The sequence below is a fragment of the Bufo bufo genome, chromosome 3 (genome assembly GCF_905171765.1).
Source record: "Bufo bufo chromosome 3, aBufBuf1.1, whole genome shotgun sequence".
NCBI classification, from domain to species: Eukaryota; Metazoa; Chordata; class Amphibia; order Anura; family Bufonidae; genus Bufo; species Bufo bufo.
In genome coordinates, this window is record NC_053391.1 from 35,132,050 (window position 1) to 35,157,268 (window position 25,219).

At 44.5% G+C, this 25,219-nt stretch overlaps 1 protein-coding gene across 1 annotated transcript in view; it reads left to right on the forward strand.

Annotated features, from left to right (window-relative positions):
- Positions 1 to 775: 775 nt before the first annotated feature.
- Positions 776 to 25,219, forward strand: part of DSCAM (DS cell adhesion molecule) — a 414,232-nt gene continuing 389,788 nt past the window's right edge. Inside the window, exon 1 of the mRNA XM_040423076.1 lies at positions 776 to 841. Within this exon, the coding sequence (XP_040279010.1) occupies positions 799 to 841 (43 nt within the window). The 5' untranslated portion in view covers positions 776 to 798. The remainder of the gene's footprint in view (positions 842 to 25,219) is intronic.

Genomic DNA, 25,219 nt, shown 5'->3' on the forward strand with positions numbered 1-25,219 from the left:
GCTGCCGTCGCACCAGCAGCGCCGCTTTGCAGAAAGTTCACGAAGCGCGCCGGTCTTTCTGGGTCTCCTCCTCGCCATGGCCGCGCTCGGTTGCTTAGAAGCTGAACGTTGCTACCCTTGAGACCCATGAAAGGGTTAACGCTGTGCTCTTCTCCTGCACAGAGGCAGAGGGAAGGTTAGCAGAGGGATCAATCTGATTAGAGCTGAAGAAGAGGAAAGATGCGCTTGCTTGTCTGCCTGCTGCCTGCATCTGGTGGTTGAAGGTTATGTCTGAGGGTTGATTTTTATTTTATTTATTTTTTTATTTTTTTTATTTATTTTTTTTACCCCCTTTTTTTTTATATGTATATATATAGACCTATATATCATTATATATCGTTCGACCTTTTTTTTTTCCGTTCTCGCAGGCTTGGGAGTGCACCACAGGAGCGGGGATGCTCTCGGGCTTGCATTTAAGGATTTTTCACCTGTGGACCTGATTCTGCAAAGCACTGGGTGCTGCTTTGTTGCCTGCTAAGAGCACACCTGGGTATAAAGCACCCGCCTCCCTTCTCATAGCCGATACCCTCCCTGTATCAGAAAGACCGGCCAGACCCTCTATCTGTGGACCTAAAAGAAATCCTCATCCGTCCAGCCTGATCACCTGGGGGAGGAGGTGACGATCAGCCGCCAGCGCAGGAGCTGGACCCCTTCTGCTGGGAGAATTAACCTTGCCGTTCTGAAATAAAGGGGGGATCGAGACACCGAGAGGCGAGCGAGGAGAGGCAGAGCCTACAGCGGTGAGGATTTGACAAGAGCATGTGGATACTGGCCGTCTTCTTGTTCCAAAGCATCTTAAATGGTGAGCAACCTTGCACTACATATCCCTTATTGCTTCCAGCTGATCGGTACTGGATAGCGGCTAATTACCTCCTCATTGATGTGTATAGAAAGACAAAATCTCCCCCCCCCCCCCTTCTCCCCTCCTCCCCATCCCCTCCGTCATACAGTGCTTCTTACTGCTGCTGTGCTGAGAAATCGCTCGGTAATCATTTAAACTAGCTTGCCTGGCACATTCTACCTACCGATGTAGCAGAGCTGAATTTGTCCTTTTTTTTTAATGCGTACAACTGTCTGAGCAGGTATATCTGCAGTCCTATGTAAAACACATGACAAACCCGGCACCCATAGCGATAAACCGACTCGGCTCTGCTACATCCATAGCCGACTCGCAGAGATGCAATGCTGTCGGGGTGGGATGGCACGCGCCGCCGTCATTGGTCGCGCAACATAGGATCCTGCTCCGTGGTTAGAGCCAGACGGCGGGCGGGATATTGTATGGCCGTACATGTGACCGTCACACATGCCTGTATACATGTATCTATGGTACCGGAGGAAGAAACGGCATTTAATAAGTACGTTGTGTATGGGGGGGAGGGGAAGAGTGTTATGCGAAGTCTATAGAATTGATTTTATTCTGCTGTTCACACTGTTTTACTCACCCTGCACTGCACTGTCAATTTTGCAAAAGAAAAATTTTCTTGCTTGATTTATCCTTGTCACACCGCATTAGAGGTTTAAGGTTGAAATGGCCAAGGGATAGAAATTCACGCTGATATATAGTAAAAGTATACAAAATAAATATACAAAAATGCAATTTTTTTTTAATATATATTACAATTTATTTTATAATTTTTTTTTTTTTTTCTTTTATAGACTAGAGGTTGACCCTCAATATGTTACATTTACAACAGAGAATCCAATCTAATATATAAAAAAAAATATATATATATATTATACGTGTGTGTGTGTGTGTGTGTGTGTATGTGTGTATATGTATATGTGTATATATATATATATATATATATATATATATATATATATATATATATATTATACCCAAAAATAAAGTTTATACGATTTCTTTATTTTTTTTTCTATTTTTTTATTTTATTTATTTTTTAGGGCTAGAGGTCTGCCCTTGATACATTACATTTACGCTAGAGAGTCCAAGCTATGAAAAAAAAAAAGCCCTGCACCATATAGGGTGGGTGTGTTTTTTGTCAGCCGTCTCCCCCGGAACAAATATTTGTAGCCCTGAAATAATCATTGAACGGACATCTGCCTATACTGTACCTCGCCTGTCTCTGAGCAGGAAGGGGGGTTGTTAATTAATATCCCCCCCCCCCCGCAAGGTCACTTGGATCAGACAGAGAAGGGTTAAGGATTTTCAGTTTCGCCCTCTTTTAAATCTTGAGGTCTGGTTTTCATTTTTTTTAAGCTCCCTGTCACCTGCAGCTGAAGCCGCCATAACGCATTGCAGGAGATGGGCCTCGGAGAGCGGACGGTGATGCCTGATGGGCATCCGCCGCCGTTTAGAGGCTTCAAAGAATTTTATTTTTTATTTAAGCATATTTTATATACATTTTTCTATGATATTTTTGTGACTGTAAAGTGATGCAACAGGTCAGGCAGGGTGATAATGTAATAATATAGTCTATAGAGGGTATACCGTATACCTCTGCCTGTGGAGGGGATGTAGATGTCGACCGCTATATGTTATTATGGCATTTTCCTGTCGCAGAACCGTCGGGGCATACATGGAGAATGCAGCAGGGTCCTTGGAGAAAGGGCCGGGCCAGGCTGGCCTCCTCCCCTTTGCAAAGGATTGGTAAGACCGGGCATCCTTCTCTACCGGATCTAGAAAGGATGATAGAAGGGGGCAAACGCCAGGTAATGGTGGTTAAGGGTGTGGTAACGTCCACGAGCTCTAGAAGGAGTCCTCCCTTTCATCCTCTTTGTGTTGAGCTCTGATTTTGCCTGAAAAAGAGCACGGTGGACTCTCTATGAGCCAGTGCAAGGGCCTGTCCATGTCTTGCAAGGTTGGCCATACATCTGAACCGTTGGCACGTAATATCATGTTTCCCCTGCAGAGGCAGCAGACCCAGAGGGTACTGCTGGGGATGATCACCGATCACCAGGATTATCGAAGCTGGATCCACAGCAATCAGCTGGTTACCACGGTGACTATTGGGGAATATGAACATCCAGTAGCAGTTTTGACCACCACACAAACCACGAAATTGCATGGGGCCCCTGCCTGACAGACGAGTCAGACAGCACCTGTTGGCTCCCATCCCCTCCGGTCACTCTCATAGGCCTCAGCTAGGCCTGAAGCCTATTAGGCAGTATAATGGCGTAGGCAGTCATGTATCGCGACCTGTAGCGGGACACAGGGAAGTTAGGTCCACAGGATAGGAGTGCTAGTGAGGTAAGTCGTTTTTTTTTCTTCTTTGCTAGCACTACTGAGGGCATTATAATAATATAGGGGGCACTCTTGGGGGGCATTATAATAATACAGGGAGCAATGCTGGGCACATTATAATTATACAAGGGGCACTGCTGGGGACACTATAATTATACAGAGGGCACTGATGGAGGACATTATACAGAGGGCACTTCTGGGGACATTATAATTATACAAGGGGCTACTACCGAAGGACATTATAAAAATACAGGGACACTCCTGTGGTACATTATAAAAAAACAAAAACAAGGGGCACTACTGGAGGTAGTACAGAGGGGGGCATTATAATAATACAGGGAGCAATGCTGGGGACATTATAATTATACAAGGGACTACTACCGAGGGACATTATAAAAATACAGGGGCATTGCTGTGGTACATTATAATAAAACAAGGGGCACTACTGGGGGTAGTACAGAGGGGGGCATTATAAATAAAGGAGTAACTGCTCTGGGACATTATAATAATAATTATACAGTGGGCAGTACTGGGAGCAGTAAAGAGGGGGGCATTACAAATACAGGGGGCACTGCAGGGATATTAAACATACTGGGAGCATTATTATTATTGGTCGCAATATGGAGGCCACTCTTGGGAGCAGTCTCACTATAGGGGGCACAATTACTAGTGAGGGCACGCGGAGAGAATTATTACTATTGATGGGACCTTTAGGAGCACCTTGGGCCTAACTGTAGGGCAATGTTATTTCTGCAGTATAGTATTTGGTGGCATCAGGGAGCACAGCGGGTACAGTATGGGGGGTAGCAGCAGGATGACAATAGTGGGGCACCATGAGGGGGAAGATGATGGAAAAGTCAGGACCCTAAGGCATCTTTCACACGGGCGAGTTTTCCGCGCAGGTGCAATGCGTGAGGTGAACGCATTGCACCCGCACTGAATCCGGACCCATTCATTTCTATGGGGCTGTGCACATGAGCGGTGATTTTCACGCATCACTTGTGCGTTGCGTGAAAATCGCAGCATACTCTATATTGTGCATTTTTCACGCAACTCAGGGCTGCGTGAAAATCGCAAGCAAGTGCGGATGCGGTGCGATTTTTCATGCATGGTTGCTAGGAGATGATCGGGATGGGGACCCGATCATTATTATTTTCCCTTATAACATGGTTATAAGGGAAAATAATAGCATTCTTAATACAGAATGCTTAGTAAAATAGGGATGGAGGGGTTAAAAAAAAAATAAAATATTTAACTCACCTCATCCACTTGTTTGCGCAGCCCGGCATCTCTTCTGTCTTCTTCTTTGATGACCTGGGAGGTAAAGGACCTGTGGTGACGTCACTGCGCTCATCACATGGTCCATCACATGATTCATCACCATGGTGATGGATCATGTGATGGAACATGTGATGAGCGCAGTGATGTCACCACAGGTCCTTTACCCAGGTCCTGAAGAAAGAAGAGAAGCCGGACTGCGCGAACAAGTGGATAAGGTGAGTTTTATTTTTATTTTTTTATTTTTTTCAATCCCTATTGTACTATGCATTCTGTATTCAGAATGCTATTATTTCCCCTTATAACCATGTTTTAAGGGAAAATAATAAAATCTACAGAACACCGATCCCAAGCCCGAACTTGAGTGAAGAAGTCCAGGTTCGGGTCTGGGTACCAAACATGCAGATTTTTCTCACGTGCGTGCAAAACGCATTAAAACGCTTTACACTCGCGCAGAAAAATCGTGCATTCTCCCGTGACGCACCCGCATCCTATCCGGCCCTCACACGCAACGCCCGTGTGAAAGAGGCCTAAGGTGTCTGTGTGATAAACTCAGCTGAGATAAGACATGGCTGAAATGATTTGTCAGGGCAGTCTGATCCAAATGGAGAAGAGAACGTAAATGAGGAAAGAGAACGTAAGAACAGTAAAACAGTTTGGAGTGCTGTATGTAAGGTTGAATTCAAATATGTCTTTAGTAGTAGGAGTAGGCAGGTGGAGGGGGGTTTTGATTGAGAATTTGGCATGGGGGAGGAGGGTTTGAGCAGAAAATTTGGCACAGGCTGCAGAAAAGGTAGAATCGTCCCTGGCCACAAATTTCAACTCATGCCAAGTCTGCCCCTGTGGACATCATGTAATACTATGTTTCCCCTATAGAGGCAGCCAGGGTGGATAAAATTTTTAATTTAAATCAGATTTTTTTTTTTTTATATAAAATGCTTTTTGAGGAAAATATATTACCATCCAAAGGTTATTCCATCATGAAATAAAGCTTAGTTTTTTTGGTAAATAACTTCCATTAATCCATTCACAATGTCATGCTCTTCCAGAGGTTTTTGTAAGATTATTGGGCAGTTTCTCGGCCTACAAGATACAATCACAGATGCTTGGTTTACTTTTGCAGTTCTCAAAACTGAATTTGACTCAGCAGAGATCACAGGCCTCTTCTTCACAGCAAAAATGTTATAACATGAACAGAGTTGAGAAAAAGACCTTGATCCTAACTTCTACAAACCGATGAATGCAGAATCAACCTAATCAAACTAATATGAAAAGTTGTTTAAATCTTCATCTACTTGCATATTATAAGTTATACCAGCAAGAATTAGTCTTTATGTAGAAAACTATGATTTAAATCAAGCCTTACTGACTAGTGATTTAAATCAGTTTTATTTAAATCAAATCCACCCTGGAGGCAGCAAAGGCCAAAGCTATTACTGGTAATAACAGTCGATCTCCGGGGTTTACCATGGTAACTATTAGTGCAAACGGACATCATAGAGGGAAGCCCAGAATGGTTCCCACACTGGCGCAGTGGCATGTAATACTTTGTTTCACCTGTAGTGGCAGCAGAGGCCAGGGCATATGGCCATCATGGGGAGGGGGCGGTCCTGAATGGTTCTCACTTGGTTGACTCTTCTAAAACGCTATGTAATACTGTAAGTGCATGCATACCAACTTGTCCTAATTTTGGTAGGACAAACCCATGAACAGGGCAGAAAAGGGATGGGATTTATGCAAATGGGCCAAAAAGTATTTTGGGGGGTGTTCCCGGGGCGCAACTTAAATGCATGTTAGGAAGGAGCCGAGGGTAATGTGAGGCTGACTGTAGCCTACTGTGACCTAGCCTCGTAAACTCCGCTGAGGGGAGGAGTCATCTGTGATTCAGAGACACCATTTAAGCGCATGGCTGGATCGGGCCATAGACACCTAGATGGTCTACAGCCTTGTGGATTTTGGGTAGTTTTTTTTCTGGGACTTCGTGAAAATTTACTTATTTTACACTGTTCTTTAGATCCACCTCACTTTGGCAGCATAAAAAAAGTTTAAACGGCAACAGCCGCTATTGCAATGTATGAATAGGAACTAAAGAAAATCCCATCACCACCATGATGCAGTAAAGATTTTCTGTAACTACCTGGAATGTAGCCTTCAGAATGTGGTTGGTTATTCTGGGTAGCTATATAGTAGATTTAGGTCTATTGACCCCGCCATGTTGTCTGCTCATTGTACTGTATTTCTTAGTGGGAATGCTGTATCCTCAGGTTATCAGGGGTCATCAGATGACTCTGCCGGGGAAAGGCAGGTGGTGTCCTCACCATCAGGAAGGTATAATGTCTAATCAGGGCTGCTCAGGCCTTTAACAGTTTACAGGAATGCATGCCCGATAAATAGGATTTAAAGCTTTGAGGGGATAACGAGAGATGGGCCTAAAATACTGAATATGAGAAACCTGAAACGGTGATGATGGCTTTAATGGGGTTTTTGGGGACTTTCATACTGAAGGCTATTCCTTAGGATAGGCCATCAATATGAGGTTGGTGGGTGTCAGACTCACGACACCCCTACGATCAGCTAATGAAAGGTCCATGGTGCTCCAACAACAGTCACGTGCCCTTCATTGTTTACCAGCCACAGTCATCATGTAAGATGTGGGAAGGGTTAGGTTCAACCAACCAGCCAAAACTTTGGATGGCATAGAAATAAGGTAGAGGTGGTAGGAACATAAACCCATATACACTTATTCTTTCCATGGCAGGAGACATCTGAAATTTTGCACCACAAACGTTTATTGTCCATTTGCTTGACAGTTGCATCATTTAGTATGAGGGTACAATACTCTTGGTGGTTACAGTCTCTTAGAGGCACAGTCCTTTAACTATTTGTCACTATTTGTCACAAGGGAAGAGACATCTTTCTAATGAGCTTAACCTCTCACCTGGCTTTTTGGTATAGAGAGAGCCATTCCATCTGCAGGTCATCTCGGCAGCCGTCTCATCTACATGTTCTCTTCAGTCATCTTCTGCCTCTGATCCATGCTGTCCAGCAGCCTTTCTCATCACGCTTGCCCAGCCACTTAAGCCCACCTGTATCGTAGGCTAGCAGGAAGGGTGAAGCCATCTCCTGCTACGCTCTGTCAGCCACTACCGCCACATGTGTCTGTCTTCTGGGTCCCCGCAGCTGTGGAGACCACTTCTCTTGTCAAGGACTACAGTCAGGGCCTAGTCTATGCACACCCCCAGCCAGGGGATGTGTGCTACCCTCGGCCATTTCAGGCCATCACAATTTCAAATGGGAGACTTCTCCTCCCCCTGCACAGTCTGTGTTCTGTTAAGTTGCGCCTAATTCTGCAGGCTTCAGAGCTGAAATCTTCCAGTGTTCCCTAGTGGCTCACTGTCTGTGCACTGTATAGGCCCTCCGCTCCACCCAGTTCCCCAGTACGTGCATGTCAATCACTTCCAAGCAACGTGGAACACAAACTTCAACACCCCAGGTTTCTGTTGAATTTACAGTTTTGTTTGTTTTAATTGAAGAAAATGTAATAAATAAATAAATTCTCATTAAAGAAAACTCGCCCACTGCCTTGATCAGATTCCTGTGTCGGAAAATATGGCGTTCATTTAGAACACCATATTTCTCAATGTATTTACACCTGACAAGTGATAAATCTACTTTCCTCACTCTATTATAAAACAGTCTGCCTGCAGCCACCACTAGGGGGAGTGAGTTCACTGCAGAGGAATTTATACAGTTACCATTGTCTGCAATGTAAGCTGTAAAATTCTCTTTACACTTTACACTCCCCCTAGTGGTGGCTGCCTGAAAATGCAGGGTTTTCATGTTGGAAACAGAAAGAGTTCAGTGCTGGTCCCCCTCCCCCAGGGCACAGTAGAAGTCACATGGTCTGCCTCCATGGAAGGTTCATCAGTGGTTCTCACCTAGCCTTCCCAGAATCTTATATCGCAAAGACCTGTAGAGTTTTTAAAAATATAGGAGAAAAGGTTGACTCAAGGATTTCTCTTTTGATTATTTTTATTTAATCTTTTTTAAATTTTTGGCTTGAATATGCTGTTTTAACCCGGTGTTATCTGTGCATCACATGACCCGGTAAACACGTGCGCGGCGCAGATTGCCCTCGTCAAGGGTAATTTATGCATTCATATGGCACATGGGTTTTCCTGTCGGCAGATTGAGTTTTGTGATACTTGAAGGTCTTGCATATTAAGCACGTGCTGTAAGTCACCCTGATAGCTCATTATATTAACGCGCAACATATGTGCACATAAATCATTGCGGAAAGCACAAATATAGGTTTATGGCAGTATATTACGTTATATAATTACTCGGCGGACAAAAAGAAAACACGTAAATTTGTATCCGCGCCGCCCGCACCTGGAGTAGATGCAATCCATACACTTATTGATATAGGCATCACAAGTCTGCTACATCTGAACATGGCAATATTAGGGCATGGGCAGTTCGAAATGTCAGGCTGGCTGTCCAGTAGACCATCATATGCCACCATGAATTATGACCAAGTTGGAAGTGCCATGAAGTCAACGTGCAATTGTAAACCATTTTTATGGAATTAAAGGGGTTTTCTGGGGAGTGGGAGAAATGACTGGGCTTAGAACGGGTTAAAAAAGTGAAAGAACTGATACCAACCTCATTGATCCACTGTCTCTCCCATTCTGACACCACAAGGATCTTCACAGGTGACCCGCCTCAGACTGTGGGTTCTACTTCCTGCCTTGACACACAGGATATTCCCACTCAGCCAATCACTGGTTGCAGTGGTGACCCGCCTCAGCCGCCTGTGATTGGCAGAACGGGCACTTCCTGTGTCTAGAGAGGGAAGCAGGAAGTAGATGCCAGGAGGGACCCAAACAATAGGTGAGTATCGGTTCTTTATCCCATTCTGGGCTCGCCTCCATCAATGTGTCCCCCCTCTGAAACACCCCTTTAAAACAAAGAAATCTTTATTAGTCAAATATACTGGTGAGTGTGATTACATGCCCTAAATGACCCCTAAAGAATGGAGGGGGCTGAAAACAAAGCACTTACCGATTCTGTGGCGTCACATGATATATCACATGATCCCTCTCAGCCAGTCAGCAGTTCTGGAAAAAGTCATGTGACTCTATATGAATCTGGGAAAAAATTGATGCATGTTCCATCACATGCCAAATCTTTGGGGGTAAGACCCTCACGGTGGCAACAAGCCACTTCATACTTGCCAGCATTGTGGTTGGTACCCCCCCCCCCGCCCCACAGACACAACAAACCTGGCTGAGAACGCCCACTTATGGATCGGGCTTCCATAAACCCCTCCCCTTTTTTTGGACCCAGGGCAGCCAGATTTTGCTGGGACTGTCTGAAAATCGGGGACATTCCCTGCAAAATTGAGACTATTGACAATTATGACTGTAATATGGAACCTCGAGTGCTCGATGTGGCGGAATACAGGATCTGTGCGGTATGAACAAAAGGCATTCAAAAATTGGACTTGAGTCACGCCCTAGCCTCGTGGATTGTACGCTCTCATGGGCAGGGTCCTCGCCCCCCTCCGTACCGGTCTGTTAATAGTTGAGCACCATGTAATTAATGGCGCATTTAAATAAATAATGGCATCATGCACGGGGTAGGGCGACCCAGGACTATGAAGCCATAGGTACCAGTTGTGCCACCCTGTGGGCAGAATTGTTAAAAAATCAGGGGTCTTTGTAAACTGTGACCCCCATAGACTGGTACGGTTTTACGATTCCATACATCTTGGAGCTACAGTACCGACACCTAAGGGTTAGCCAACCCCCCGCCCTTCCCCCACAATACCGATATAAATAATGAGGTATATAATTTTTTTTTTTTTCTTTGCTGTTTACTTTTAGGATCCTATTATTTTCCCATACAGTCCAGCCTCATTTAAGTCTAAGCAGACCCCCCCCCCCCCCCCCCAATACCACCTACTTGTGCAAATACTGTATGTACACGATGTCGGAGCCCCTCTCCCACAACAATTATGATAACGAGAGGCCATGACTATTTCACTATACCAACAGCCTCCATCCTTCTATTTATAGCCGGAGATTGTAAGTCAAGATTGCCGAAGCGCGTCACCTCCATTGTAAAATGTCTGGAGGCTGCAGAGCGGCGAACACAAAGGTTCAGACATAGAGAAGGGCATGGAGATTGTCAATGTATTCTGCAGTGTACCGAGATCTGTATGGAGCTGTGTATAATGTTTTGATTATATTTTATTTAATTTTGTTTCATTTACTAAATGATAATATTCTAATAGGTAAATGTATTTTAATATTTCAAGCATCGAAATCCTAGATGCAGGTGAATAGCTACAGGGCGTGCGCCCAGGTGCCTGAGGGGCCCCAAATCTCCCTCTCTGCCATGTAAAAGATTAGTGTTATAAATGGCCCATGGTGGGGGGGACCTGGTTACAGATTTTACATCGGAGTCCAAGAGCTTTAAGTTGTATCTCTGCCCAGATAAATAGTGCCAGTGCCACTGCCTGGATAAGTAGAGCCGACACTTCTGCTTGGATCAATAGAGTTGGTGCCTCTGCCCAGATATCTGTGCCCAGATAAATAGTGCCAGTGCCACTGCCCGGATAAGTAGAGCCGACACTTCTGCTTGGATCAATAGAGTTGGTGCCTCTGCCCAGATATCTGTGCCCAGATAAATAGTGCCAGTGCCACTGCCCGGATAAGTAGAGCCGACACTTCTGCTTGGATCAATAGAGTTGGTGCCTCTGCCCAGATATCTGTGCCCAGATAGATGGTGCCAGGGCCACTGCCTGGATAAGTAGAGCCGACACTTCTGCCTGGATCAATAGAGTTGGTGCCTCTGCCCAGACATCTGTGCCCAGATAAATAGTGCCAGCACCACTGCCTGGATAAGTAGAGCTGACACTTCTGCCTGGATCAATAGAGTTGGTGCCTCTGCCCAGACATCTGTGCCCAGATAAATAGTGCCAGCACCACTGCCTGGATAAGTAGAGCCGACACTTCTGCCTGGATCAATAGAGTTGGTGCCTCTGCCCAGACATCTGTGCCCAGATAAATAGTGCCAGCGCCACTGCCTGTTGGTGCTTCTGCCCAGATAAATAGTGCCAAAGACTGTGCTGAGATAAATAGCACCAAGGCCTCTGCCCAGATAAATAGAGCCGGCGCCTCTGTCCGGATAAATAGAGCCAATACCTTGGTTGACTAAATGCGCCAATGCCTCTGGCCGGGTAAATAGCGTCCATGCCAAAGTGCACATGCAGTACCCACTAAATATCACCCAGTGCCTCCACCATCACATTTCTTTCATGCTACTTGGATTCTGGATTTCTAGCAAAATTAGGCCGGGGACGGACACGACGGGTAACTTCAGCCGTGGAATCGATGTGAATCCTTGGCATATCCACGTCCAATCCATATATGATACTGTAGAATAATAAAATGTCCTAAATTACACTTATAATTTAACCTAACAAAAAATGTTTTAAATGTTTTTTTAGTATTTGATGTAGACGTAGTGATTGTAGATCCAACGGGTTAACCGGGAGCCTCATAAGTCAGAATTCAATGCGTAGGTGGCCGAGGGAAGACATTTGATGAAATGCTGCTCCAGCCCAGCAGACATCCTGCATTACGGATGCTGAAGTCGCTGCGTGCATTTGATGAGGGCCTGTGCTCTTCTGGTCGGGGGCAGTGGGACGACCTTGCCTCGAATGCAAGCTGCGGCCTGATTATTTGCTAAGCTAAGCGAAGAGTCAAATTTGCATTTCTTTTACTAGGTTGATTTATTTATTTTTCTGTTCATTTTTTCTGTTATTGTATTTTTTTTATTTATTTTTTTATGACTTCACATCGCTGCTGTTTTTTTTTTCCCCCCTGATATTTTTAGCATTCACCGAGTAGATGGAGCCTAATAACCATTTAAATCTGTCAAAAGAGCCTGCAGGGGTTTGACACATTCTGTGAAGAGATGTAGGTCCCCAGGACAGGAGAAAAAACTATTAGAGAGAGATCTTACTGAAAGCTTCGGGTTTTAGATCCCGCACACACACACACACACACACACACACACTTTTTTGTTTTGTGTAACCCTTTGTTATCTTCGCCATCGATGGAATGGCGGCAGCCGTCGTCTTCATGCAGATTTTCATTGTTCCTTCCAAAGGTCATCGCTATACAAGTGACAATGCGGAATATCTCCCATCTCCTTCATATCTGCCTTGGCACATTTCTTTTTGTCATTTAATGAAAGCCGACACATGAATTCCTCTTGTATTAGGCCGGATAATTAACCTGTAAACCGCCAGTGGCTAGCCTTCCGAAGAACATGCATAATATAAGTCAGTGTGTGTTCACATGTGGCGTTTTTTGACACAGTCCTTGTGTTTCTTATAACTCAGGAAAAATATTTTCCCATAATTTTTGCTGAAAAAAAAAAAAATGAAACCGACATTTTCTTTTGTTTGGTATATACTGTATATATATATTTTTTAAATACGTAGAAAATGCCTGAAATTTGGCACCAAAAATAGTCTATGGATGAAAAACAACCTAAAAATGCCGTACCTAGAGGAAGATGTGTTTTGGAAGTATGCCTTGTAGTATGTATGCCAAAAACTGCATTGGTTTTAGAGAATTTCATCTTCACACATGTAGCAATCCTTATCTTGTCACACGGCGAGCTACACAATTAGAGTAATGTGCCTCGGTATTAACATAGCATGCAACATTATTCGAATGAATGGCATGCTGTTGGTTATATGAAAGAAACTAAGCCAAAATAAAGGACAAGATAAATATTGCTATATCTGTATAGTGGGCAAAATCGGGAGCTACCATGAAAACTGTACCTAAATTCTTCCTTTAAAGCAGTTGTTCCCTAAACATATATATATATATATATATATATATATACTGTATAGCAGTCGATGCGAAGCGTGGGCATTTTATTGATCAGATATGTATGGGAAAAAAATTAAAGGCTGTATACACCTTCAGGGGCATTTTTTGTTTGATTGTATTTTACTCTTTTTGGGATAAAAATCTTTTTTTCAATTGGATTTTATTAAAAATATTGAGCCACTTTGTCACAACTACACTACTTTCACTTTCACTTTATGCCGTCATCTAATAACTCTTATCACTAAATTTCTAAAAGGTCATAAACCCCTATTTAAGCCACATTCGTATCAGTAAGATAAGGATTAAGCGTTAAATGGGTTATCCAAGACCTATAATGCTTCCCCCCCCCCCCCCCCAATGCCTGAGCCCCTCACAGAGGTTGTACTTGTCTTGCTCCCCGGCAACCGCGTCGCTTCTGATGTCGGTACGTCCGCCGCTCCATCTCCCTGTTGTGCGGTTTAAAACATCTGGCGTCGGTGGGGGAGAAATAAGCAGGCAGCAACGGGAACGAGCCTCCTCAGCATTGCCGGTGTCGTTCCTGTCGTGGCCTGCTATTGGCTGATTCCCCCTCCCCCCCCGACACGTGGATGAAAACATGCAGCGGCGGCTGTGTCGGCATCAGAAGCAACGTGGGTGCCGGGGAGCAGGGTAAGTGCAACCTCTGTGAGGGGCCCGGGTATATGGGGGGGGCATTATAGGTCTTGGATAACCCCTTTTAAGTCTGTTTATAAAACCAGAGCTAAGGAGCCCGTCAGCTGAGCTGCCTGACAGAAAAGAGAGAAAATTCAGATCCTACTAATAGAGCATTTTAGCTCTGTACTGAGAAAAGGGCTCCATATTTTTATTAGCCGAATTGAAAAAAAGATTTTTAGGTGTACCCAGCCTTTAAGCACATAGTGGGGTACATGCATCTATAGAATAGTTGCGAGCAGTGCAAAATTTGCAGGGTCTGTCTCTAAATTTCAGTGTCAGTCCCAGCAAATTCAAGCTGTCTTGGGGGAAAATGGGCAGGGCTTATGTAAGCGTATAATTCGGCAGTCTTAAGTGGGTTTGGGGCGTTACCTTGCCAACATGTAAAAAGTAAATTTCTGGATTTTTCAGCTCCTTCCTCAAACAAAACGCCCACTTTAAGGCTTGTCTTTATAAACCCCTCCTCTTCTGCAGACAGATTGTTCCTGCAAAATCAGGACTATTGGAAAGTATAGCAAAACCGGCTTAATATGATGATTCCTTATATTGTGTGCAATTAATGTGTGGTCCTTGACTGTTAAAGGGGTTGTCAAACTATTAAAATTATTTTGAAAATACATTTTATACAAAATCATACACTCCTCATTGACCTCAGCCGCTCCCTTTCCAAAACTTCCCGATCCCCTGCCGGTCTCTTCTTCCTGGGGCCTTGACACACAGGAAATGACTGCTCAAACAGTGTCTGCCTGAGGTGTCACCGCTCCGGTCAGTGATTGGCTGAGTAGTCATTTCCTGTTTGTCATGAGACGCCAGGAACTAGAGATCGTTGGGAAAGCACTGAAATGGGAGTAGTGGGGGATTGTTGAACTTCTTCCAAAAGCAAAATGACTGCGTCAGCAAACCAGGCCGGCTAAATCGCCCCATTTACAATGTACTCTATGCTCGCCAGCCGCTTCTACCTCTACGCGTAGCAATAAATCCACAACATAAATCCTATCCTCCATATATCTGCGTATAGTACTGCAAGAATATAGATTTTCCACTTTGATTATTGTAATTTCTATCCATCACCATAAATGTATGTTGGGCAAAACTCCAAGAGCTTCTCGGTGGCCTCATTAATCTACCCATAGATGGATGCTCAGACGACAGGTGTGCCTTTTTCTGTAACTCGCCCTTATCTTATAACCTGACCATTGGGTGCACAATAGCAGGGGATTAACATGGCGTATTGCATTGTATTATAATTGACGCAACTTAACGGGAATGTTGGAGTCTTTCCTATGACACCTTGTGGCTGGTGTACCAATAATTTGCTACCAAAAATGGTCAGGTTTCTAATAAATATGGAAAAAAATGTATGGTTCTCCTAGCCACACCCCTTCCTCACTTAGCTGCACCACTTCCTCTCTTGGACACACCTCTTGGACACACCCCTTCCTCTCTTGGACACCCTGCTTCCTCAACTTTTTTCAGTCCTTAAAGGGGTTATCCAGGATTTTACTATTCCTGTGGGGGAGATCTCACACCTGGCATCCCCATCCCCGATACTAAAAATTAAACGGTGGACTGAGTTGGAAGCAGACCGCTCCGTACATGGTGTAGTGGCCGTGTGGGGTACTGCAGCTCAGCTCCTATTCAAGTGAATAGTAGCTTTGGCGCCATAAACCACAAAATGGACAGAGCCTTCCATTTACTGTATAGTTTCTGGGGCTGGCGTCTGCCAGAAACAGCTGATCCGTGGTGGTGCTGGACCCCCACCAATCTGAGAATTGATAACCAATCTCGAAGACCCGGAAAAGCTGAGCCTACTATTATGCTGTGTCAGTAACTGGAACACCCCTTTGAGGCCTTGTTGCCCATAGCAACCCATCCTGGTGCAACTTTAAAAAAATGAAAGATAACCTCTGGTTGCTATGGCAACAAAGTCACTTTTCCCTTACAAAAGGAGGAAATTGTCAAAAATAGTTTGTTTACCCCCGAAATTTTAACTGAAGGGGCCTATCTCCTCTGTGCTCAGTCTGTTTGAGACGCCATTCGTTGGCACCGTCTCCTCAGCTACTCCTCAGTTCCTTCAGCCTCCAGCCAGCCCTGCGTACCTGGGGGAGCGTCCCCGCCTGAAGCTTCAATCAGCCGCAGATTGATGCTCATTGAAATGTCAATAGGAAAGCAGATTTAGTGGCAAACGTCCCAGGTGACCTCTTCACGTGCCAGCGAGTATGCCAGCTGCTGGCCTCGATGACTAAAAGACGCCCATCTTTTGGGGGGGGGTTTATTATGTTTTTTTTTGTTTTGTTTTTTACACGTGCGTCAGTCCAACAGCAGCCAAACATAAAGTGTTTCATCTAAGCCATTTCCAGGCTTATGATGCTCATTTGCTGCCTCCTTACAGCTATTTAGGCCTTAATGGAGGGTGTTTTATGGGTTCAGTAAGCCGCTCGCTCGTCTTTTCGTAGCTATCACTTCCTAAAAATGTATATTTAGAATATATTCAAAATTATGTTCGTGCACTTGGAGGAAGTGTTAGTGGAGACCACAGCTGTCAGCCGAAATTTAAGCCCAATTTAGAAGCCTCCGCGGACCTTCGATTCACAGGGGCTGATCTGTTTTTTGACTGTAGTGACGCTTGGCTGAGTTTAGGAAGAAGCGGCACGTGGCTTTCATGTCTGTCGACTAGGTCGTTAGGTATTTTAGGTCCAGGGTTGCAATATGTTTCCCTTAAAAACAGGAAATGTGTTAAAAAATACCCAGGAGGGGGCTTAACGGGAGATATATATATATATATATCTATATCATCCTGGTTTTAAAAAATATATATGTATATATTTTTAAAAAGTCTTACCTTGCCCATTTCACTCCCCCCCCTCCCCCCCCCCCCCCCACTCGCCCCCTGATTTTCATCCATACAGTTCCCAGGGTCCCATTTCCTGATCTCTACTTCCTGGTCCTTCTTGACACACAGGAAGTGGCAATTTGGCCAATCACTGGCTGAGGCAGGTCACCACTCTTTTCAGTAATTAGCTAAGAGGCCATTTCCTACATGTGAAGAGAGACCAGGAGGGTGTCGTTGAGGAAGAATCTGAAAAATAAAGTGAAATACCAAATAATGTGAGGTGCTCCAGGCATAAACCGACCACAATAATTGTAATTTATTATTTATTTATAATCGATTGATAAAAACCACACATGATCAACGTAGTTATCAACATGAAAACACATGATTTTAATACTAATATAAAAAGTAATTAGAGATGAGCAAAGTTCTCAAAAATGTTGCCGAATTAAAAAAATAAAATTGCTTTGTGGCAAATTGCCGTACTTCGTCATGAAGCGCATTTCTTTGTAAATAGCAGGTGCAATGACTGGGAACTGAGATGAATATTAAGACCTTTCAATAACAACAAAAAAAAAAAAGTCATCCATTTGAGCACAAAGAGGCCGCCACGGCCATCTTGCTTGAAGATCCAATGCGAAATCTCACGTGGCGCGTGAATCACGTCGGTCATACATCACCGGGCACGAGATTTTGCACAGGATCTTCAATCAAAATGGCTGTGGCGGACTTTTTGCACTCAAATGAATGAGGTGAGTATGATTTTTTTATTTTTTTTTATTTTTACCGCCATTTTAGGAAAAATCGATTCGTTACCACGAAGCATGAGGAAATTCAGTTTTTGCGGCGAATCAAATTTTTCCTGAAATTCGGATCGAAGTCCACTTTGTGAACTTCAATTCGCTCAACACTATTAATGATGATAAACCAAAATAAAATGATAAATCTAATGAAATAAGATATTAAACGTCCAGTCCAGAAGCAGCGTGCAAATTATTATTTTTTTCTAATTTATATAGGACACACCCCATGTTACCCCTATCATCATACCCCAAATTTAACACCGGCCCAGACTCCGTAAACAAATACAGACCTCAAATCGGACCCCCCAAAACAGTTGCAAACCTCAGACCTCACCCTGACCATGCAGATCACCCAATGACTCAAACCAGATCCACGACCTGCAGAACCCCCCGACCTCTGAAGTAACAAAAAAAACAAAAACAGCCCCCAGACCTCAGAATTAAATGTTCCCCACCCCAATTCAGACCACAGACTAGACATACAGATGATTACCTCTCTGCGTTCCTGTGGTCCTTTCTACTCCCAGGCACGTGTTGTGTCACCCTGGAGTGACGAGGGGTGCGGAAACTTGGAGAGAGGAGCTTATTTTAAAAAGAAGACACGTCACCTAGGAAATTTGCTCCCATTTTTCAAGGGACTAGAGATGAGTGAATCGAATCCAACGAAGTGGAACTTGATCCGAATTTCAGGATAAATGCGATTCACCGCAAAGCCAAATTTCCTCGTGCTTCGTGATAGGGAATCGATTTGACCTGAAAGAGCATAAAAAAAATAATATCATACTTGCCTCCTCCATTTGCTTGCGACGGGCCAGCAGCCGCCATCTTGATGGAAGCCGAAATCCCATGCGTGGTGATGTATGACGTCGCCACGTGAGATTTCGCGCCAGATCTTCAAGCAAGATGGTGACGGCTGGCCTGTCGCGAGCAAATGGAGGAGGTAAGTATGATTAAAAAGAAATAAATTCAGTTAATTTTACACTGTTTTTACTCTCAGATGGCGCTATCATGTATGAACGCGACATCTGACGGGTACAATGATGGGGAGCATCTGTCATCGCACCCGCTACTTCGAGGAAAATGCGCTTCATGACAAAGTAATTCGTCACAAAGCAAATTTTTTTTGTAAAATTCTGCGAAGCAGCCAAATCGAATTTTCCAAAACTTCGCTCATTTAATGAGGACCAACGTTTTATTTATTTTTTGAGGGGGTCAGGGTGGTTAATGGGAGATGACAGGTGAAAATAAAGCAATTCTACCCTTGTTTTGGGGTATTTTTTTATGTATCTTTCATTGATTGGCCCCTGGCTGTCATGTAACCCATTGGCCGATGCGCCGACGGAGAGACCCCTCTCCCTCCATCAGACTTGACTCCCTCTTCTGTGCCTGCAGTCAAAGGACTATTTCTTCCTTCCTGAAAAAAATTTGAGGCTTTTAGTAATATACATCTATTTGCAGGAAGGGGTTACTGGGAATTTCCACTCAAAATGTAAAGCACCATATAGAAATGGATCGGGAGACGGAGCATCGGGTGATTTATCTCTATTATACTTAAGATAATGACATTTTTCAATGTTGTTATGGCGGCCATTTTGAAACTGTGACAACAGGAAGTTCAGCCATCCTTATGGTCGGCTTTAAATTTTCACTTTGGTAGAGACGGCAAAATGAATGTTGCTCATCAGTTCCTGACAAGTTTATTCAAAAGTGACGACCAATATGGCCGCACTTCCTGTTGTCTGCCGCAACCTAAAGAAATGGCAATATTTCTGTAGGTAAAAGGAACAGAATTACCAAAATGTTGCTATTGTTTTATCTCCTGTTGTGCTGACTTATGGGCATTTTAAAGCTTTGGGTGGAAATCCACTTGAAAATGAAAAAATGTGATTATTATCTTAAAGGGGAATCACTTCTTTATTGATCTAACATACCCTTGCAAGTTAATTTTATATAATTTTTCCAAGGAATTTTACTGGAAGATACAAGTGAGCAGAATTGTTGTTTGTGAATATTTAACCCTTGGTGTGCCACTTCCCGGTCTGCTCGCCTTGCTTTTTGCTGCGTCTCCTCTTCGTCTGGTTATGCTAATGATTGTTTGATCAGATGATTCAATTATAATTTGATTCATCCATTGTGTTAAATGCTGTGAATGTGCTTTGTGTTGTCTGGCAGGGCTGTGGTTAAAAGTATATTGTCTTCTATAAAAGGGAAACCTACAGCGAGGATGGGAGGGGGCGTGCCGCTAGTTTCGTCTGTTAGGGATGCAGTGATATGGACAGCCCCTTTAAGGCTTCATACCCAACTGTTAACAATCTGCAATATACCACAATGTATCCGGATGCGCAAAATGTATTTGAAGTTCTCTATGGTATCGCAGCTCTGGTTGTGTTATCCTGCGTGGTGTTCTGTATCGGTTCAGTGGACTTCAGTATGAGCTCTATATGGTGTTCTGTACGAGGACCACAAGAGTTCAGCTTCGTATGAGATCTGTTTACACCAGGTTGTCTTCTGAATGGGTGCCCTATGATACCTAGGTAATTTTGTATACGCTCCATGTGGTGTTCTGTATGGGCACTGTATGGGATCTGTGTATTTCAGTATGCACACCATGCGGTGTTACATACTGGTACTTTATAAATTCTGTATAACTTAGTATGAGCTCAATATGATCTGTATGATTTCTGTGTCCCTTGGTTTGAGGTTTTGTATGGGTATTATACACTGCCTGTCCCAAAAAAAAAATCGCCACCAAACAAAAAAGGTCACACACTCTAATATTTTGTTGGACCGCCTTTAGCTTTGATTCCGGCACGCATTCGCTGTGGCGTTGTTTCCATAAGCTTCTGCAATGTCACAAGATTTATTTCCATCCAGCGTTGCATTCATTTTTCACCAAGATCTTGCATTGATGACGACGGTAGAGTCTGACCGCTGCGCAAAGCCTTCTCCAGCACATCCCAAAGATTCTCAATGGGGTAAAGGTCTGGACTCTGTGGTGGCCAATCCATGTGTGACAATGATGTCTCATGCTCCCGGAACCACTCTTTCACAATTTGAGCCCGATGAATCCTGGCATTGTCATCTTGGAATATGCCCGTGCCATCAGGGAAGAACAAACCCATTGATGGAATAACCTGGTCCTTCAGTATGTTCAGGTAGTCGCTGACCTTATTCTTGGAGCACATACTGTTGCTGAACCTAGACCTGACCAACTGCAGCAACCCCAGATCATAGCGCTGCCCCCACAGGCTGGTACAAGAGGCACTAGGCATGATGGGGGCATCACTTCATCTGCCTCTCTTCTTACCCTGATGCGCCCATTACTCTGGAACAGGGTAAATCTGGACTCAGCAGAAACAAAGGAGAAATAGAGCTCATAGTACCAAAAATATATAAATTTTATTAAAGCATGATAAAATGACAGAAATAGAAAAAGTTAATGCATGTGATGCCGTAAAACATGATGATGGAAGCGGAGAACAAAAAAGAGCGCCACCCCGGGAGGGAAAAACACACGGATAGAAGGATACAATAATAAAATGTAACATGGGAGGAGAAAATACCGGGTACAGTGCCCAACCCATGCAATGAATAGAACCAGTAAATGCCAGGTGAAACAATGGTCGACGCATACACCCCCAATGGCATGAGAAATATGCAAACACAAATAAAGATGGAAGTATGTTGCATGAATAGACCAAGTGTAGGTGGGGGGGCAGCAGGAGACCGGAGGTCACCTGAACAAACCGTGTGCAAAAAGGCCCAGGGTGGCGCTACCCCAACGTGCGTTTTGGCGTGCCTTCGTCAGGGGGTAGCGCCATCACTTTGAATCAGGTATAAATAGTCTCTCTCAGCCAATGAGAGTGGGTACTTACTCGTCCCCAGGTGCGTTGTTGAACAGGCGCGCGAAAAATCCAGGCCGACCGCATCTAGTCAACCCATGGCCGGCGTCCCGCCGGCACGCCTACACCATGTGACGGATCACATGATCGGGCGCCTCCGGCGTGAGGACGTTCGGGCGTGAGGCGGCACCCGGATGACGCGCGCACACATCGCACAGGGGGAGGAGAGTCAGGAAACCAGCGTAGCAACATAGGAGAATGGTCATTCATAGAAAGAAAAAGCTACCTCTTGATTCAAAAAGGGGCAGCCATGACATATTAATGCATCAATGCGGCATGACTACCTTTATGACAATATACATCTGATTAGACAATGCAAGACATAATATACATAAGGTTGAACAACAGATACAATAAATGCATGTTATATATATATATATGTATGCATGTTGCATATAAATTACATACAAAGACATGACTAAAAAACAACAAGCATAGTCATAATGGAGCGTGTGATGTGCTGAATGAAGATCAGTAATGGTGATATGAATAGATGAATAATTGAGTACTGAAAAAAATAGGAAGTGAGGGAAATAATCATGCGTATGGTGTAAATGTATAGAGAAAAAAAAAATATATATATTGTGTTGGAAAATGGTGCAAACAAGAGAATGTGAATCCATCATTAGTGACTTAGCAGATTATTATGAATGATACATAATAAATAAGAACGAAAATAGTAATGAATGACAATAGTATGCCTGATAGTGAAAAAGAGAAGGATGGGAGTGAGAGAATACTCACTCCCATCCTTCTCTTTTTCACCTTCCTAATTTCACTATCAGGCATGCATGTGTGAGCCACTGCCAGACCTATCTGCTGGCGGCTTATCTCCCCTAAGAACAGAAGGGTGGGGCATGTTGACACCCATCTCCTCCCTGAAGATCTAGTGATGGGGAGAGTTGGGATGGTTGGCCGCTCCTTTCAAAATGGGTGGGGTGTGTCTGGCAGCAGCTTCCGCCCCTATCACCATTTAGAACAGAGGCACGCTTGGTTTAGCCAAGCGGAGGGTGAGGAGAGAATGCTCGTTTGGCTGACAACCAACTAAAATGTGCGACGTACGATGTTTTTTTTTGTTTCCACTTTTGCATGCATCTTATTTTTTATTTTTTTAAATGGGATGTCTGAAGCAATTTGTGTGCGGAAGCGTTGCCGTGCCCTGGAGACACGAGGCTTGTTTGAGCTTCATACTGGTATATGTCTCCTACCAAGCTGTACACACTAGCGCTCCCCGGCTTGTCACATTACGCTACGGGCAGCACTAAACGTCTCCCATGCGCCTGCAGAGAGTAATCGGGATGAACGGGGAAGGCTTCTGATTATGGGAGTCATCTGCATCCTCCCTGGTAACGACTTCCTCTCTGTCTGATCGTCGGGAGTCAACCTCGCTGCTGCCCTCGACGTGGGTCACTTAGAGGACAGGAACATGTCAGAAAAAAAACAAAACAAGGATCCCTCAAAAGACATCAGTCTTTTTTGTAGGCTTCCGCAGCCGCCCCAGAGCTTTTGGCACCAGGTAACCTCCTTCCGTTGATTTCATGTGTTCGAGCAGCCGAGGTTTATCTTCTGTCACCATGCCAAAAAAAAAAAAAAAAACTTTCTTGGTACTTTGTCAACACAGATGCCACTCGAAACCGTGAGCAACGTCCGCTTGCGGTTTAGCTTCATTTAATGAGGCCAAACCGCCAACAGGTCCGTCACAATCTGCGGCAGAAAACAGGGGTTTCAGATGCGGAATATGTGGCTGGTTTTGCCAAAAATCTGTTGTGTGTAGAAACCCTATGGATGTATTTTATACTTGGTTCACGTTTCAGAAGCGACGTACAGGGGGTCCGAGTGCAACCCCCTCTTATTATAAGCCACACCCATTTTTTGTGACATGCCGCATCCTCTTAAGGTGGGTTTGTACGCAGGGGCGCCACACATAGAACATGGGAGGTGTCAACTCTTCTGGGAGTTCGGGAGGTCTCACTTTTTTTATTTATTTTTTCGTCATGTAGCTGAGGCCAGTGATTGGCTGCAGTGGCGCACATGACTCTGTCCATGTAGGAAGTTTACATGTGCGGTCCAGAAACTCCGGTGAAGATAAGAGGAGGGGGACATTTAAAAATGAATTCTGGACTACCCTTACATTTTTTTAATTTTATTATTTTTGGAGCATGGGAGGGAACCTGCGCATACCCATAGAGAACATACAACCTCCATGCAGATGTCGCCATCCATTGGATTTGAACCAAGGACCCCAGTGCGGCAAGACAACAATGCTAACGATTGCGCCCCCCCTGCTGCCCAACAAGGGTGAAATTCATGGCAAATCTGCAGTAAAAGTCCCATGCACACAACCATATCCAGGGTGGCATTGGCCCACCAGAGGATCCTGCACTGGGCCCCTAGTAAAACAGGTCCTATATACACTGAGGATGGGCCCTCATTTCCCCTGGTGGGCCCAAGGGACTTCAGTCTGACGCAGACCGCTTCTCAGTTGGATCCACATTTTTTGCGGACCGATAAACTTCCATGGGTCCGCGGTCTGCATTTTGCGAACAAGTATAGGACATACAGCTGCATAAAGCACATGGATCACCCATGTTCTTTCCGAATCCATATGTCAGTTCCGGAAAAGATAGACTATGCCCGCACAGACCCTATTAAGACAATAGATCTACCAATAAAATGCAGACAGCACACAGACCGCATCTGTATTGTGCGGACTGGAAAACGGACACGAAAATGGTCGTGTGCATGAGCCCAAAATCTATTGCAAAATTCATGAATTAACTTTTTATTTTTATTTTTATTTTATTACATTTTACGCTCTGATATTGCAGATGAATGAATGTACCCACTCCGTGTCATACAACCCATAGGCACGCATTACATTCGTTATCCCGATTTGTTTTTGTATGCACACGTAGAATCGCAGGGGAGCCGTCGCTGGATCACCCTGAATGCATGATGACGTGCTGGTTTGGTTGAATCCTGCAGCGGAGTTGGATGTGGTGCAGCCTGCAGTCAGCACGATGCCTGTTCTGTACTATAAGACCTCGGGAGGCTCCGCAGGGCGCGCGCGCTCTATTGTCTCTACCCCGAGCTGTGAGCGACGTGCTGATCTCAGCTCTTCCTATTCAGCGACAACTAATAATTATATCCTCCAGCTCGATCCAAGATTCCCGGATTTAGAGAAGGAGCGGTGCAGTGTGTGATCGGTGCCCTGTCGGTTGTCAGCGCTGGCGGAATAACCCGCCTCATACGCGCCCTGCTGCATCCTGTACACTGGTTATATACAGCAGCAGTCGTATGTGTGTAAATGTATGGAAAACCATCTCACACCTAGCAGCAGGATCGGCCAAAGGGGGATCGGGCCCTGAATGGTGGGGGACCCTCTATCTACCCCGCCCTAGGCATGACATGAATAGAGGATGTTCATCCAGACTGACATAGGCCCCTCACCCCCAGGCGCCGTTTGCTTGCTTTTCACTAGCGGTCAATGACCTCTTGCTCTTATATTTTTGCTGGATCAAGTCCATGAAGGTTAAACATGGAGAGTAATA